This window comes from Labrus bergylta, chromosome 5 (assembly GCF_963930695.1).
Source record: "Labrus bergylta chromosome 5, fLabBer1.1, whole genome shotgun sequence".
In the NCBI taxonomy this organism is placed as follows: Eukaryota; Metazoa; Chordata; class Actinopteri; order Labriformes; family Labridae; genus Labrus; species Labrus bergylta.
In genome coordinates, this window is record NC_089199.1 from 28,021,069 (window position 1) to 28,039,067 (window position 17,999).

General features: G+C 41.1%; 1 protein-coding gene across 2 annotated transcripts; it reads right to left on the reverse strand.

Moving 5' to 3' along the window:
* Nucleotides 1-6,129: 6,129 nt before the first annotated feature.
* Nucleotides 6,130-17,999, reverse strand: bin2b (bridging integrator 2b). Of its 2 annotated transcripts, none has more exons than XM_020647371.3 (12): nt 17,559-17,999; nt 15,226-15,306; nt 13,016-13,070; nt 12,500-12,594; nt 11,417-11,512; nt 11,212-11,319; nt 11,031-11,116; nt 10,214-10,289; nt 9,986-10,068; nt 8,218-8,911; nt 7,130-7,222; nt 6,130-6,617 (listed from the first exon to the last, which is right to left on the reverse strand). In XM_020647371.3, exons 1-12 carry the CDS (start codon nt 17,655-17,657, stop codon nt 6,507-6,509), a joined length of 1,677 nt encoding a protein of 558 aa, XP_020503027.2. In that variant the 5' UTR covers nt 17,658-17,999; the 3' UTR covers nt 6,130-6,506. The 2 variants fall into 2 exon arrangements, with proteins under 2 accessions (XP_020503027.2, XP_020503026.2); XM_020647370.3 differs by having other exon boundaries at nt 6,130-6,620; nt 17,559-17,992.

The window sequence follows — 17,999 nt, forward strand, 5'->3', positions numbered from 1 at the left end:
ATATTGATCCTAGTTTGAGCACCTTTCTGAAAACCGCCTACCTTCTCTGGTCCAAACAAATCCAGAGCATTCAGGAGCAGAATCTAAAGTTAGAAGGAGGACAAACTGGCTGCTGCATTGTTCACAGAGAAGCCAGCACTTCAACATAGCATGTTTCCTTAATGTCTGATCATATAGTAAGGTCACTTTATAATTTAATTCAGTAGATATCTCACATATTGCTCTTTAAGGACACCCAAACACAGATCAACATCAAAATAAATAACTTACGACTTATTAATTATAATATATTTGTGTTCTTTTCAATATGGGAACATAAATGTATCTCTAAAACTCCCAAAGTATCCACTCACAGCAATGTTTTTTGTACACTCCAAAAACTCATCATACCAAGTGTGTTTGTCAAATTTCTATTTATAAATATATGGATTAAAGTCTAATTTCAAGGAACATACCAAGTACATTTAACTTGTTGCACTGGCAGCTATTTAGACTCAAACCAAGCAATTCAAGCCTCATGTTTTAGTTGTAATATCGTGAAATTAGATGTTCCCCTGGTCAGGTGAATGCGGATGGAATATATTAAGTGTAAAGAGATATTTTTAACTAAGAAAATTGACAAATACACTCTGTAAGATATGAGTTTTTGGGGCGTATCTTCTTTGCTGTGGCTTTCACCATTATCTGAACTTTTGAATCATCTCTTCCTCCCGTGTGTTTCAACATCCTTTGTCATATGACTTCAAATCCCTGGCTGTGTTTAAGACTTACTTTCACTGGCCCGAATTAAGCATCAGATATTTTTTTTCTGGGTCTAATCTATGAAATGGAGACTCATTACAGAGTTTTCAGGTTTGACTTGCTTGAAGACAACTGTGACCTCATGCAGGGTCACTCAGATGAGTTGAGTCTGATGCATGGACTGACATTTTCTGTGCAGACTGTATTTTTTATTTTTACCTTATTTTCTAAGCAGGAGAAGAGAAACATAAAAACTTCTCACGGGTTACCTTTACTGATTTGGCCCATGACTGTGGAAAAAGAGCACGAGGAGCTGAAACTGCAAACGCTCAAAGACCTGCTGAGCTAGCTACATCTGCAGGCTAATTGGAAAAGGCTGAGCAAAGGAGCACATTGAAACACCTATTTGAGCCGTACTGCAATTATTTTCCTGTGTGGATGCTCGTAAAGTGTAAAAGGTTTCATTTTCCACTGGTCAACTCACAGGCCATGTGGGGGATTTTATTTATGTCTTTCCAGAGCCAAAATTACCAACCCCCCACTCTCTCTCGCTCTCTCTCTCTCTCTCTCTCCCCCCCCCCCCCCCCCCCCCCCCCCCCCCCCCACACACAAACACACACACAACACACAAGCACAGTCTGCATTATGTCAGAGCGAAGGGTATAAGAGACATAACACATACCTACTTGTAACGTCTGCATGTTGGCTCGTGCGATGAAAGAAGGAGGAAAGAGCGCTCTTCCCTCCACACACACATACACGCACAAGGCCACCGACACACACCTACACACACACACAGGAAGCCACATGATTACCACAATTAAAGCAACAACATGTCTGCTAATGTGTGCCTTCAGACTTCAGACTCCTTAATCATGACTTCAGATTGCTAAGAATCATCAGTGGATTAATAATACTAAGGGTTGGAGCTCACTTTTGGTATTTTCAGGAAGCTATAATAACTTATATTCAGTTTGTATAGTTCTAAACATGTTTGATGTTTGGTGTGATGAGTAGCTGTGTTTTCATTTTGTAAGATATTTAGCTGTTTGTTCAGACACATGACAAACATCTTAACCAAGTAAACAAGTAAATATGATGGACTTAAAGGTACTTTAAATGACACAATAGTTTAGTTTATATATTCTCACAAAAAACACAAGAGATCAATCCTTCACATGTAGAGAATATTTTCCTCACTAAAACAACATTTCAAAGCAAATAAAAAGATGGATTTAAAAATATTGCTTACACGACATTAATTTCCATTTGTTTTTTCCCTCTTTGTACTCAAGCACTGCTGCACATCTTGTCGTTTTAGCGCCACCTGTAGATCAGGGGTAAATACTGCGTGGTCAGGAACTTTGAGTAACACACGACTGCACGTCTTATCTCATGTTTATGCCAAACCAAACAAAGCCCTTCTCAAGAAGAATCATTAAAACCCTGGCTCAATCAGATCAAAAACTCAACAGAGAGCCACTTTAAAAAAATCAACTTTAAAGGTAATTCTTATGTAAACATGCATAAAGCAGAAGGAGACACTTGAAGCATATATATTCAATTAAAAGAATCATGTTTTGCTGTTTTATATTTGCCCTTTTTATTATTCCACATTTCTCCCTCTGCTTGATGAAGTAAAGTGATGTAACATTTTCCCACAAGTCAGACATCCATGAGGATGAAGGGAGATTAAGATGAGTGGAGGAGGGAAAATCTGCTGCAGACTGATTGGAAAGAAAAATGAAAATAGATCCTCTTCTTTATCTCAAAGGATTGAAAAAGTTACCTCTGAGCTTTTCTCCCGTGGGTTATCATCGCTAGGTCGGATCAGAATCCTTTGTGATTTCCTCTAGAAGCTCCTTCTCCTTTCTCTCCCTGGCATCAGCAGCAGTCTGTTGGAGAGCAGTGTCTCTGTGTGTCTGCTCCATGGGGTTGCGGTAAGTTTTATTCTCTGTCTGTAAAGTTTGAATCAAGTTTACACTTAATCTTGATCTTCAGTCTCATATCTGTGTTTGGTCTTTGGGTTCTGGAGTTTTGGTCCATTTGGTTTTGGTGTGAGAGGCCGGTGCTCTTCTGCAGCGAGCGGTTCAGAGTGTTGCATGAATAATAGATCAAATCACTAACTTTGATGTAAGGGAAGTCATTCATGTTATTTAAAGCACCTTTCAGTAGTCATCTTCAAACTCGGAATTTACTTATGAAACATTTTAATCAGATATTTTGGTTTTACTTCCCTCAACTGAAAATTTTTGAACAGCTGGTAGAAGTTTTTTTAGGGGGAAAAAGCTTTAAAAATGTGGACGAACCAACTGTACCTATCCAACACTACATGACAGAAAGTTATAAACAAACTTTGCAACAAGAGTGAATATTTGACCTGCTTTTATTACACACCATATACTGAACAAAAGATGGACGTAGACTCAGTGACATCACCCATTGGTTTCTGAAGAGGCACTTTGAAGCCTAACGATGGCGGTAAACATACAGTGTGTACCAATACTGAACTGAGCTAATAAGAATAAAACTGTGTTTAATAACAGACTGTAAAGATGTTTAAGTTGGCTGTAGAAATGGACATTTTAAAATGGGTGTTAATGAAACTTCCTGGGAATTTGGAGCCAAAACAGCGACAAAAACTTCTTACCTAAACTCTAAAATCCAGGACTACACTCCCTCCTTCCCACTACGCTCTGCCAATGAAAGACATCTGATCCAACCTTCACAACAAGGCCTAAGTCTCTAACTAGACTCTTCTCCTCTGTCGCCCCCTGGTGGTGGAACAAACTACCAAACTCCATTTGATCTGCAGAGTCCCTTTGCACCTTTAAGTAAAAGCTAAAGACCCAGATCTTTTATGACACCTATGCACTTAAGGATTTTGATGATGACAATATTTAGAATGGTTTTAATGCTGATTAGAACTCTCAAGAACAGCTGTCGATGTTGTTGTTGTTGTTAACTTGTGCTTTGCCTCTGGTCACTGCCCGTCAGCACCTGCATCCGATCGGACTTCAAGCTGTTCGTTTGCACTTACTGACGTTGTTTACTCTTTTCTAGATCCTTGCTTGTGTTGTTCTTACTCTCTGATGAACGTTGCTGTGGATAAAAGCGTCTGCTATATGAATTGTGGAATTGTAGCCTCAAGTGGACACTCAAGGAATTGCACCTTTTTGCTTTTCCCCATTGGCTTCATTTTTCAACCCTGGAGGTCGCTGTTTGGAGCACACTGGGCACAAACATAACTCTGAATAAATTCTGTTTTTCTGTTTAGTTTTAACGAAAGCAACTTCATGGTTTTTAAAGCAAGGTTTTGGTTGAACTGACTCAATGTGACAGAAAAAGATTATTTAAAGGTTCATAAGTACTGTTTTTATTGTGGCACTCAAAAAAACAAAATGTAAAAAATGTGCATTTAATCGAACACTATTTCTCTCTGTCTCTAACGTAACTTCCAACGCTGTTTTAAGTTTTCTTTTTTTCCAGAAAAAGTAGAACGCATGCTTTGCCGTCAGAAAGTCGTGCGAATTGGAAAACGTACCTGTGATCAATCTCCTATTGAGTCACAAACAGCTCCACGGATGTTTTTGTTTTGCTAAGCATGACCTCTGCTCCTTCCCTGACCTCTAATCTTCCTGAGTAATATAATCAAGAAGAGGAAAAGCAATATCATTACAGGAAGAAATAAAGATAAATGACTTCCCCTCCTCTTTCCAACAGAGTGACCCCCCCTTATTTGTTCATGGCTTAAACATGATTCATACTTGTGTCTCTGCGATCTTTTTTTTCCATCTGGATGCAGGTGTATGATGCATGTAGACGGTCAAATCTTTCTTTGTTCATACACATCAGTCGAGCTGTTGAACAAGAGTCCTGAGGGCGAGGGGAACCGACTGAAACTCCACAGCTCTCCCAGAGACTTTATCTTAGTTTATCCATCATCCAACTTGCCAACACAACTTGTTAATGGACCTGAGCTAATACAGAAGTTATTGCTGTGTAACCTACACGCCCATTCCCTGAAGGCGCAAAGAGGAAAACTCAACACCGCAAACAAGCAGAGCAGCACGAGGCCGGCAGAGAAGAAACACGCCTCCGAGATGTTCACACTCAGATAAAGCTTTTGAGGAAAAAAGGCAAGTAACACAGCTTTTTATTTTAATTGGAGCAGAGCCCAGAGTCTTCCACTGTGAATATCACCCTTCAATATTAACCTCCCAGTGACACAGAACTCTATAAATAACAGTTTCACTAACCTGGGGATTTCTATCGGCGGGGGAGGGGGATTGCCCTTACTCTGATCTTTGTGGAAGTATTCCTTCAGGCTGCCTGAAACTTCTTCTACACAAAACAAGCTTCAATGAAACACAGTTATTTTTGGTAATCCTGATAATCTCTCAGTCACAGGCTAAGTTTTTGCTGCATCAGAATGAACCTTCAAATAAAGAAGGTCCAGCTCCTCAGAGGCCCACTCCTCATCACATCCTGAATCCTTCCTTCACCACCGCCACCACCAGTGTCTAGACTCAATGAGTACATGAACACATCACGATGGAGTCTCATTGCCTAAGACAGCGGTTCTCAACTGGTGGGTTGGGTCGCGTGACCGCTTTCAGTGGGTCAATAACATTTCACTCGGGGAAACAAATAAAAATGAAGATTCTATGAAGCGCTCTTAAAACACTCTGGGTTTGTTCCTTCTCTTTACTCCATCATGTTTCGTATCATCTGATGTCCAAACTGCACTTTAATTCATTCAACAAATCTGATTGGTTGGGAAAAAAATATCAGAAATTTGTGTCGCGATTGACAGACCCAGCGGTTTCACCCAACTGTAGCCACACAGTAATCAGACAAAACCCAATCAGCAAATCAAATTCTAAATACCCAAGAATTACCCATGATGCAGTGCTGCCCTGTAGCTGTACAGTAGTCGCCTCCTTCCTGTCTTTTAACACCACATTTTGTAAGCTCATTATCCAGCTCGAAAAAAGAAATCTTAATTGTTAAGCTCTGCACAGTGGAAGAGCAAAGCTAAGCGACTCCCAGCTTGGTGGTATTTTTTTATTTTTTTAATCCAAGACAGACTTTTCAGCTCTAAACTCATCCCAGTCAATCAGCTTGTTTGTCTCACTTCCCAGCTCCTGACAACATCTTCACATTCCAGTCTGCTGAAATCACTGCAACCCTCTCAAATGCTCAGGCTGTTTATCTCTGCTTTTCCAGTAATCATTCCTTTATTTTAAAAATGCAAAAATATTCATATGTAAAGTAATTTATCTGCTGCTCTTGGTTTGCAAATCTCTACATCTTATATCAAAGGCAGTACTGGTATATAAAACCTCACTACCTATCTGTAGAGTTTTAAACCACAATGACATCCAGTTTTATTTTATGTATAACTTTATTAGGAAAATGTACACACGGTTATAGCATCAGTATAAAAGAGTATTTTTTCACAGTGTTTCACAGCAAGTTTATAAAATTTCTAAAAAGAGAAAAATACTGTCAATTATTCCCATCCCCCCAAAAAACAAAGAAAATGTTCTAAAAGTCACTTTTGTTCCACTTGTTGCAACACATTAGCATGTGAGTGACCACGTGTCTGTCAGTCACATCATCTGTTTGTACAGCTTCTGCACCCAAAACACATGGGTTCACTCCCTCTGTGTGCGGGTGTGTGTGTGTGTGTGAGAATGTGTGTGAGTCACCGACAGCCTGATGGGAGAGAAAGTATTACAGGCTGAGGAGTGACTATTGCTTCACTCCGTCTGAATGCGTTCGATGAGTTTTTCCAAGAAGATCCCAGAGTGAGTTTCTACATCCCTGTGCTGGTTCCAGTTCTCCTCCTTAATCCCCTTCACCAGGCCGTCCTGCTGTGAGACACAGTACACAAGGAAGATGTTAGGGGAACAAGTCCGCCCTCTGATTACATAGTTTGTGAATGATGGTTTACTTTCTGGGGGATTTCCTGTTTTCTTGGGGGACCAGCAAAAAGTATTGGGGCCATTTACACAAAATGATTTACCAAGAGGAGTTCTCCTGAAAGCTCCAGCCAGGAGTGTTTTCTTAATATCCATTAACAAAGCTACAGAGAGCAACTGTTACTGAGGGTTTGAGAGAACTAAGCTAAGATAAGAGACAGCTGGGGGAAACCCTGTAGCTACCAAATAGTGATTAAATAATGCTAGTTCAGGGCAGGTCAGTTTATCTTGATCTTGGTCTTGACTCGGGTCTCTATCCCTAAATGTCTTGGTCTCTGAGCTGCTCTGGTCTCGGGTAAGTCTTGGTCTCTGTTAGTGTGGTCTTGACTTCAACACTAGTCATGAGTGCATTGATAAGCCAGGGGAAGTGAGATTTGAGTCACAAGAACACACACACCCACCTGTTGGCTGTCAGAGAGCACCAAGATGATGTCTCCCTGTTCAAACGGGAGCAGGCCGTCCTCTGACGCTTCATGGCTCTCTACCGCCACCCCCTGGTACAAAAACAAAAGTCACATTAATACAAGCTCTAAACAATTCACACTCATCACGGGTATCTTAAAAGAAGAGCAGCTCTCCAACTTATTGAGAATATTTTTTCAGGTTTGAAGATAAAGAATATTTAATTCATTTCAATGCATTTGTTTTAAAGGTTGTTGCAGCCACAGATTATTTGTTTTTCCATCCACCTCCTCTTCATTGACGTTGAAGCAGGAAGCTCATGAACAGATATTTTCAGATGCATGAAAAATGAAACCTGTTTAATGGAACACCTACATACAGCTGGAGACACTCGGAAAAGAAAACAACAGTTTTTCTAACATTTATTGTCTACATTTTGTCTCAGTATTATCTGAAGCTAAAGGTGCATTTGATTTATGTGTTTTTGCATTAATTAATTAGTGCTCAGATTCAAACATTTGGCCTTATCCTATAAAGATCACGTGTTTGACTACAGATTATATGTTGTGTCTCGACGATTCAGAGACAATATTTCATAACAAAACACTGACTTTTGCTTCAATCAGCAACAACACAAAACTGCACATCCCATATTACTATAGGGTAATAGTTTGATGATGGAGTTGTTAATCTTAATTAAAAGCTATTCACATTATTTTTTTAAAGAACAAGCCTTATGTATGGGATGTTATTGTCTATCACATCAAGAAAACATCAACTGAAAGAAAAAAAAAAAAGTCTTTATAAATGACGTTTCCAGAACTATTGACCCCAAAAAAAAATGTATTTTGCCTTTTGTGGCTTTACAAAACACAGTGTGAAATCTGACACAGACATGGTTTGTTGGGTCTAAAGACTACAAGGTGAAAGAGAATGTGAACAGGTGATGGGAAGTGAAGCAGGGCCTCTGTAGACGGCTTAAGACTACATTGTATGTAATGTTTTTGACAAAGGAGTGTACTGCATAGAAAAATCACATCCTCTGATGCTGCTTCACCGCTGAAGTTTCTAAGTGGCAGTTGTGTACCTTGTAAATGAAGCCTGGTGGATTGTCCGAGCTGCAGTCTTCTCCTGAGTCGGCCGTCTCCTGGTTAACTGATGCTTCTTCTGTGTCCTCCTCAGCAGCAGGTGAGCGGGGGCATCTCTCGGCGGAGCGGAAAGAACGCCGCGGGGCAGGAACTGGTCCAGGCTTTTGCTTGGCCTCTTCTTCTGACGGCGGATCGTTCACACTCTCCTGCTCTGGGCTGTGTGGGGCGTCACTGTCTGCAGAATCAGACGGACTGCACACCTCTTGACTCACAGCCTCCGACTTCGCTACTCCAACCCCGGAGTCATCCGAGTGGTCTGAAGCGAGGTCTGCTTCTACTTCTACTTCTGCTTCTGCTGCCGCCTCCACCTCCACCTCCTTTGCGCTCTGATCGATTGTGCTCTTGTCGCTGCTCTCGTTGTCGCACACCGACTGCCTCTTGGGTGTGTTGGTACCGCTGGAGCTGAGATCAGAGTCCGACGAGTGGACGTCTTTGGACGAGACGCTACTCTCCTCTGCTTGGCTGGTGTCTTCAGAGGTGCTCTGAGGTCGCTCGGCAGGGGGAGAGTGCACAGCGTCTTTTCCATTTTCAGCGGAGGCATGGATGGAGACATGGTCGGATGGGAACGCTGTGTTGCAAGGGATGGGGTTTGAAATAACCACGGACTTTCTCTTCTTTGACTTGGTTGTCGTGCTACAAGAAAAAGTGCATCATGTGTTATTTGTGAACAAAGAACCTTTAACAGAATCTCCACATAGAGAGCTAGCTTTATCACAACATCAGATTACTAATCACTAAGGTGTGTTTGTAATTTACCTACAAGACATGACATGACAAGAGCTCTTATTAAGAACACTCAACCACAGATAAGAAATCAAGAGCAGCACATTAGGTGTGTCTGAAATCACACACTCAACCCGTACTATCTACTTTCCATATAAATAGAGTTTCCCGTAGTGGACTGTACTCTGCCCACTCATTCAGCGCAATAAGGAAAACATTTATGACACTACTCCAGCTGCCAATAATGACATCATTTCTGTTGCACAACTAAAAGGTGCACCTTAACGCCGGCTGATGACCAACAACAACGCTAAATAACAGCATGAGTTTCAGTGATAAATATATAATACTGATCGTATTTTCAAATGTTTTCAAAATCAATGAAAAGTACTGAATTTTGGCACGCACAATGAAACACATTTTCGCACCAAACTCATTTATTTTAGCTTTTAGACGATGGTCTCGTGTCTGTCATCATAAGTTTAAAAAAAACTAACGTCACTACTTTGAGGAACCTCTACCCTTTATCGAAACGGCGTTGAGACTTTGGGACAAAATATTCACTTTTTTTGTGTTTCCGTGTTGTGTGTTAACGCTGGTCGCTCCTTTCGTCGGTCTGAGAGCAGTCAAACAACACTTTTACGAAAAATCATTTGAACCGGGGCGCTGGTAGCCTTGTGGTTAGTGCAAGGGCCTCGTGTAAGGGCTTAGTCCTCCAAGTGGACGGACCGGGTTTAAATCCGACCTGATGCTTCTTCACCGTATGTTCTTCCCCACTTCCTCTCTCTCTCTCTGATCTCTGACTCTACCCACTGTCCTATCGGCATAAAAAGGCCCAAACATAAACCTTTAAAAATAAACACTTTCTTGAAACAAATTACATGATGGTATATGTTGCTTGGATAGTGACTATCGGCTTATTCACTACATATAGTGCACTATAAAGTGAGCAGTGAATGAATTGGGACACGGCCATGTTCTTACCTGTTCAGTCCCTTGATGATGAAAGCTTTCCCTGAGTGTTGAGTCTCCAGTTTCTTCATCACATCGTACAGCTCGTGGTTCAGCTGCAGCACATTAAAAACATAAGCACACTCCCACAACACTTTAAGGTAAATGATTAAGAGTGTTCATTGTATTTATCTTTCGGTGGTTTTATTAACACATTACTCTTTTAAGAATTGAAATATGAGGATCTGCGTCATATCTTACCACACTCATTTCTTTATAGAAGACATCCCTCAGGTTGGATATGTTTTGAAACACCGTCACGTAGCAACCTATGCGACTACACAAACACAGACAGCTCTCGGTTTGTCTCTTAGCTCATTCACATGAAGCAAAGCCAAACACTGGATTCAGTCTGTAAATGTTACAGGTCTAGAAAGCACATTTACACATCTGAGCTCAAAGTTACGTTTACTCTTGGTTAATACATGAAGTCATAAAAGGTACTGTTAACAATAGGTTTGCAAGTGGTTGGGTACAATCAGGGGGCTTAGGGATTAAGCTGCAGGCGCTCTGACTGCAAAACAAAACAAGTGGGATGACGTCTGGATTCTCTGCATTATTTCAGTTTGTTATTATAGTAAAAAAAAAAAACGCCTACAGATGAAGCCTCCGGACATTTCTCATGTTTACGTGTTAAGGCTGAGACCAGTCCTTGATGGGACTGTAGATTGTGGAAACTAATTGCAATCATTAATCTATCCACCAGGAGGAGCAGCAGAACAGCTGCTCTTACTGTGCGGTTGTATGAATACGGAGGGATTTTACATGTTTGAAAAATGTCATCTGAATTTGTATATTATTCAAAAGCTAAAAGGCTTATTTGCACCTCTGCACACTTCTCACATGTTGTGTATTCAAAATATCTAGAACAGATCCTGTTATGCATAAAAAGCATAGTAAGATACATGCAGATCTGCATCTAACCTGCTCATTCTTAGACTGTTATTGTACCTTTACCAAACCTTTCTGAACCTTTATGATGTGAAACTCAATTGAGAAGATTTTTTTTTCTTCATACCTCTGATAGAGAACAGGCAGCTCCTCCCTCAGCTCACTGTTCATTTCTTCAAAGACGGTCTGGGATTTGTTGAACTCTTCCTCTGCCTGTTAAAAGTTCATTTGGAAGTTGATTATTAAAGCCTTCAGCTAATACCAATCTTATAATTTTTACGATCTGTACGATATAGAGATAAAGCTACCTTTGCTATTTTGGCTTCATCCTTCTTCTTTGCACTCTGCAGCGCCTCCAGGTGGTGTCGTGCTGAATCGTAGTCGACAAGTTTCCGACCACGTTTAGCGACTCTTTCCTGAAAAACAAACACCTTACGTGTAAGACTGCTAACCAGTCTGAGGTTTGTTAGCAATAAAGCAGGAACGGATTCAAGTTCTAAAGCGTCGCGTTACCTTGACCTCTGGGAACTGGCTTGTGTAGTTCTCCATGGTGCGGACAATCTGGTCACTTAGTTTCTCCTCAAAGTCGTTCCAAAGCAAGTCTTCACTCTAACAGATGCAGTCAGTTTTAGATATTAATGCAACAACAGATGCAATAGTTTACAGACGATTACAACAATAACAACTAAATGCCAGACATCGCCACAAACACTGTTTCAGCAAAGGAAGGTGTGAACCCTGACTCATTCATCTTAACATGCAGTTTACTGTGATACAACTGCAGCAGCTTATTAGCTAACTGGCCTGCAAACTGAAGTTAGAAATTAAGTTCCCCATGTTAACGTTTGTTTGGCGTCTCTTTCAACATGCTAAGGTGCAAGACACAACTTGTGTTCATGTTCTTGTGCAAGATAAGGATACTTAAGCAGGGATGCTGATGTGGAAATCTGCAGTCTGGCTCAATATGAATGTGCTTGCAGCATGCAAGATTTGATTGGCTGTATCATTGCAGGAAGCTACTTTAAACCCAATGTTTGCCCTTTGGAGATTTTCCCTTAATGACATCACAAAGGGCAGTAGCCCCTCCCCCAGGTGGGTGACACTCCCACAGCGGAGCAGTGTTTGTTCTGCCCTCTGAGTCTGCCTTCTCACCGTAAACAATGAGGCATGGTGCAAGAAAGCCCGAACCACCCAAGCCCTTCCAGAAAGGAGGTGTGGTCAGACACAGCTCATTTAAATTTAAAGGTACAGACACAGAAACAGCCTGTTCTGAACAGGGCTGAAATAGAGGGGTTTATAGGCATGATTAAATACAGGATCAGAGTGGACTTTTGGCAAGAAACTTCAAATACATAACCTTGGGGTGCTCTGAGAATTATTTAAACTGGCTGAAAAGGAGTTAAGTATGTGACCTTTAATAGTGCTGTCAAGTTCTGCCTACAGCGTCCCCATTTTCAGGGAATAAATTAGATAGAGCCTTAAGCAAATCGGCCCCTACCTGCTGAGACCATTTCACAAAACGATCTGGCTTTAAGGACAGACTTACAGCCAACTGCTTTTAATGTGAAAAATCTCATAAACACATCATGAACATACCTCTGTGATTACTGCAAGGCCCTCCACGCCGTCCCAGTCTGGTTCGTAGATGTCTCGCAACGTCTGAGACAGCCGTTTGGACGTGTCATGCACGGCTGTGGAAAAGGAACAAGAAGTCGTCTTTAAAATATTATTCAAACAAAAAAAAAAAATCTAATTATCATTTAGCATTAGCAGCACAGTGCATTGTGGTGGTGTTTTTTAGGGTTTGTGGTGTGGTTGCTTCACCCACTCCGGGAAGGTCAAACAAACACCAGTTTCCTGAATGGAGCTTACAATGTTGGAGCAAGAGCTGACACATTGAAAACATCAACAGTATCTTGCACATGCATCACATGCACAATGCTGTGTCTGCTGTTTTAGCTGCAGCGTTTTATTTGTTCTCGTACAACATGGCAACAGACAGAATTGCTTAAGTCTGAAGAGAATCCAAAAATAGTAGAAAGTCACTTCCCTTATATTGACTAACTCTGCAGAGCAAAGAATGGCATTGTGTTAACAAATTTAAACACCCACCTTTTACTGCTGTATGGTAAGCTTTGACGTCTTTAAACAACCGGCTTCCATCTATCTGTAAGCACAAGAAAAAACAGAACAAACCAAGTTCAAGTCATGGACATGCTGTACATCTCTTCCGCTCATCTAAACCATGCATGCTTCATCATTTCCTTAACAACCTAGATGGTGATGATTTATTGTGTCATGCATAAACAACATGCCCAGAAACAAAACAGGCTTACAAGACACCATTATTAATACACAGACACTTAAAGGCAGGGTTGGTAATAAAAAAAAAAACTAGCATGATTTTGAAAGTGGCATTCCCTCAGTGCTGCGTCTGCACCCACCCGCTCCCCTCTGTGCTCCCTCTAAAGCCACGCCCCCTCACTTACATGCACGAGCACCGTAGGTCCTTTAGTGGACCTCAGCTCATCGCTTGCATTATGTAGAAACTACGTCGTCTCGTGTCTCATTCAGCGGTAAGTAAACACTAAACTTTATCATAATAATAGATGTTTAAAAATAAAAGCGACTATTTTACTACTCACAAGGGCCAATGACAAACTCACAGTGAACTCTGTTATCTGTGACGCGCTTTGAATGTGGGCGAGTGCATGCAAGAGGTAGAGAACGAGCAGGGAGACAGGGAGGCGTCTGATTGGTTCATCAGATTGGTACCTCATGGCAGACATTGGTCAAAGTTTTTACCGGCTTACAGCTGCTACAGATGACGGATTTTCTTTGTTCCTTTTTCAGAGAACATCAGTTATTAATTTCTGTCAGGACCTAAAGACAATTTCAACCAAAAGTGTATCTGGAGAAAATTACCAACCCTGCCTTTATTAATACTTATACTAGCATATATAAACCATCCTGACATTTCTTCCAGGCTTTAGAGACAAACATGGCCAAGTTTAACATTGAAGTTCAACAAACCGTTCCGTCCTGTCGTCATCAGAGCTCCAAAACATTTCAGGATTTCGAGCGTACATCTTATTAAATATAAGGTGTTCTGAACTCAAAAAGAACAATACAAAAAAAAAATTAATTCTCCATTTTTCCAAACTTCAGAGTCTTTGTTCCTGAGAGATGCTTTTAAATCTGCCGACTTCAAGAGCCAAAGGAAGGATTTCTGTTCTCAACTGAGTCGACTAAAGATCTCGTCTAGATAAGTTTGCTTTGACATTCGATTCAGAGGCTTAGCTGCTTTAAAATGGTGACATCATGTGTGTTTATGTTGCACTGAAGTCCGACCATTTTGCCAAGTAACTTTTCTTGCGTTTAACTCACATACTGTGACTCCATGACCCCAGTTTCAGGTTTTAAAGAAATAAGAATCACAACATTTTCTGTGGTGAAGGCTGAGGTGAAGTGAAAGCAGCATGTCTTGCCAGCGTGAACATTTGGCTTCCTGTTTTTTTCCTCCTCAGTTTCCCTCCAATAGGTGCTGTAGTTGCACTTCACACTGAATGAGCTAGAGCCATTTCATTTGCTCACTTTCACATTTTCCCTCCAAAAGAAGCAAACCCGGCCACAAATGGGTTACGGTAGAATAATGAATGCTGAAATAATACCAATAGAACAAACAGGAAGGAGACTAAAGGGCTGACTTCCATTGTAAAGGTTAAGTTTAAAATGAGCTAAACGAGCTATTATTAACACGGGGAAAAGGTCACATCGGACCAGGTGAGCCTGTAGATGTGGTTGAAACACAATGGAGGGGTGCATTTTATTACTTTTGAATTCAATCCATTCCTTACATACACTCACTTCAAATCTTTTCAAAGACCAAAACTGTCTCAAGACATTCCTTTAAGAGTACGTTGTACCACTAACAACTGTTTCTTTAGTGCATAAAGAAGGTTTCTTTTGATATCAAGGGTGTTGTTTGTGTCAAGGCATCGATCGGAGACAAAGCATGCAGTATTTATGCAGAATGGATACGAAAAACGGGAAGGAGTTTTATCTTTCTCAGAGTATTTCCTGTGTTCAAGGTTAGGCTGATTATCTAAACTTGTGGGTTGGCATCTCAGCAGCAAAAACAGAGCACTTTCCTTTTATTGCAGATTAAGGAGCGCGCCATTGAAAGGGGAGTTTTTGATAAAGGGGACAAGATGTTTAACAGTTTACTGAACATTACTCCTCTTCTGAAACTTGTACAGTGAATAAAACATGACATGCATGTGGAGGCACGCTCCCATGTTATAGGCTACGTGTTTGTTTACCTGTTGTTTGTTGAGGCTCTGGCAACACAGCTCAAACTGTTCGTCTTTGGTCTCCATGGTTTTGCCCAGTTTTTGAAGGACCTACGAGAGCACAACAGAGGGGAGAGAAAGTTACAACAAGAAAAAGACAAAAAGGGTTCAGGGAAGATTTCTTACCAAAATCTAAAATAGTTCACTTCATGGGGAACTCCACAAATGTTACTTGTCAATGTCTGTACGCAGGTGCTTGGCAGTATATATTACAGCATATTTAAAAACCTGTTCAGCGTACTGCAGTCTGAAGATGACAAGTTTAAAATCTCTGTGACAAGTAACGGATAAAATAAACCTCTGTAGCTCATGCTGCATTCGCTGCTATTAATACAACACACTCAAATCTGGAACCAAACTGTTGTTGTCAGTGGTTGAATTGCATTGTGGGTAATATGGGTGCCAGAATTGGACACGATTGGGGTGGATGTGGTTGCTTCTTTAGCCGACTCATGGTGAGCAACACAACATTGTGTAGGTGAAATGCTAACTTGGTGGAGTACGCTTACTTTGCTTCATGTAACTTGGTAAGACTGATTTATCTGCAGATATCAGCGACCTGCTCACTCTGTGTCCCCGTCACAAGTTAACATGTTGTTTTTCTTCGTTTAAATTACAGCAATCTGCTATCTTTTCACAGCAGATTTATTTAAACTCTGGAATTTCAAATCAACATCAGCCTAAAAAATATGCACCGGTAACACCCACCGTTTATGATACTTGATAAGAGTCCCTCAATGTGATTTTAAAATGATTTTGACCAGCTGTGTAATGTACTGAAAAGCACATTCTGCAGAGAAAAACTCAGCTCTCTGTAGAGGTCTATCCTGAATCTGATAACATGTCTTCTTATTCATGTCTGTTATCGCATGAATTTTGAATATAAATCCGGCTGTGTAAGTCGTTTCCTGTTTCAAAATCCATTCTTGGGTCTCAATTTGCTTAGAGCTGTAAACAAAGGTTAGACACTGATGGGGCCGGATGTGGATCAGTGGTCGTCTTTCAAACAGGAAGGGTGATCCCCAGCTCCTGCAGCCACATGTCCGATGTGTCCTTTGACAAGACATTTAACACCAGAAGACTAGAAAAGTGATATACAAGCTCAAGTCCATTTACCATTTATTTACATATCTGCCACCTACACTGACTATGAAATATTGGCAGTCACCCGTAGCTCACAAAATACATCCTGATGCTTAAGAGGTAAATATCGGCCTAGCTTATAAAACTGTCTAGCACTATTAAATATAACACCCAATACATCATAAACTGTGACGTACTCCATCGCCTGTCCCCAGTCCACTGATACCATATGAAGTGACCTTTAACTTTAACTCTGCAACAAACACTCTCATTATCATGTCTTTCCATTTATCCTTCAAAGCCCCAAAATAGGTACTGGCCTACTACAACACATCACAGTGCATGCAAACTAAAGCTGCTGTTTTGAGGTTTTTTTAAGGTGGAGCACTGAAATCAAACAAGTCGGCCACAAGCAGAGTGAAAAAGTCCCAGCAAGCGAGAGGAAGTGCACACTCGCAGTCAGGAAGTGGCAGCTTTTGTGTCCGCACACAGCTGAACAACAGTATGAGGCTCAGACTGTGTTGTTAGGGTTTTACCGATTAAGTTAACAGCCAAGGGCCGATGACTCAGAATGAGAGAGTAATAACATGTGATGAACAAAGCTAAGAGCGAGAGGTGTGTTTTATAGTCCTCTACGTTTAATGGTCTGCATAGAGAGGTTTCCCGTTACCCTCATGCCTTTGGACCAAGATTTGACTTTACCCTCGTGGTTGTTATCACAGTTTCTCTCACTTTCTTATAAAAAGGTCCACTAACAAGGCTACAGATGTTTTTTTTATCCTCTTGGATCATCTACTCATCAGCTTAGAGCAGGGGTAAATGATGGACTACAGAGTGGGATGTTTTTTTTTTGTAGAAGTAGAAGGGTGACATATTTTATAGACAACACAACCGCAATCAAACACTTCATTTTCCATATTCTAAAAGGTAAATAACAGCTGCATTAAACCAGTCTTTGTAATCTGCTGCTTCTGACTGTGTGGGAGTTTTTGCTAAACGCATATGAAAGCTCCACATTCATCAGATAAGAAACAACACCTGGCCTAATTCTGAGGAAAAGTCGTTTGACTACTATTTGATCAGGGCTCCGAACAAAGATACCTTTAGATGACAGGCTTGGATAAGTCTGTGTCATGGCACAACAAGCTGAAGAGTGCAGTTTATAGAAGAAAAAAAGAAGACTCGGTATGATTTTTAGAAAGTTCATACCCCTGGCTCACCTTCTCCTGAGCTCGATTCAAAGACTTCTGGACCCGTTTGGCGAGGAATCCCGCCCCAGCCTGAAGGTTTGGACCCATCTTATTATTATTCTCTGCCATCGTCGATTCTCCGTTTGTCTCTCCCAAACAAGAAGCCTATACAGTCAGTCAGCCCCCCCACGTCTGCTTCCTCTTGAGAAACTGCTTCACAGCAGCTGAACTGCGCCTTAAATTCACTACGCTGGAGGTGGAGCAACAACAGAAGAGTCAAGACACCGCTACACACACACACACAGACACACAGACACACACACAGACACACACACACACACACACACGCAGTCTGTTTTGAAGCCAGCTGACAGTGGAGTCCTTTGCTTTATCCCCCTCCCCTCCACAGCTCGTCGGCTCTTGTACAAACTTGTCAAAGAACTTATTTTCTTGCGTGTTCAAATCTGTTGA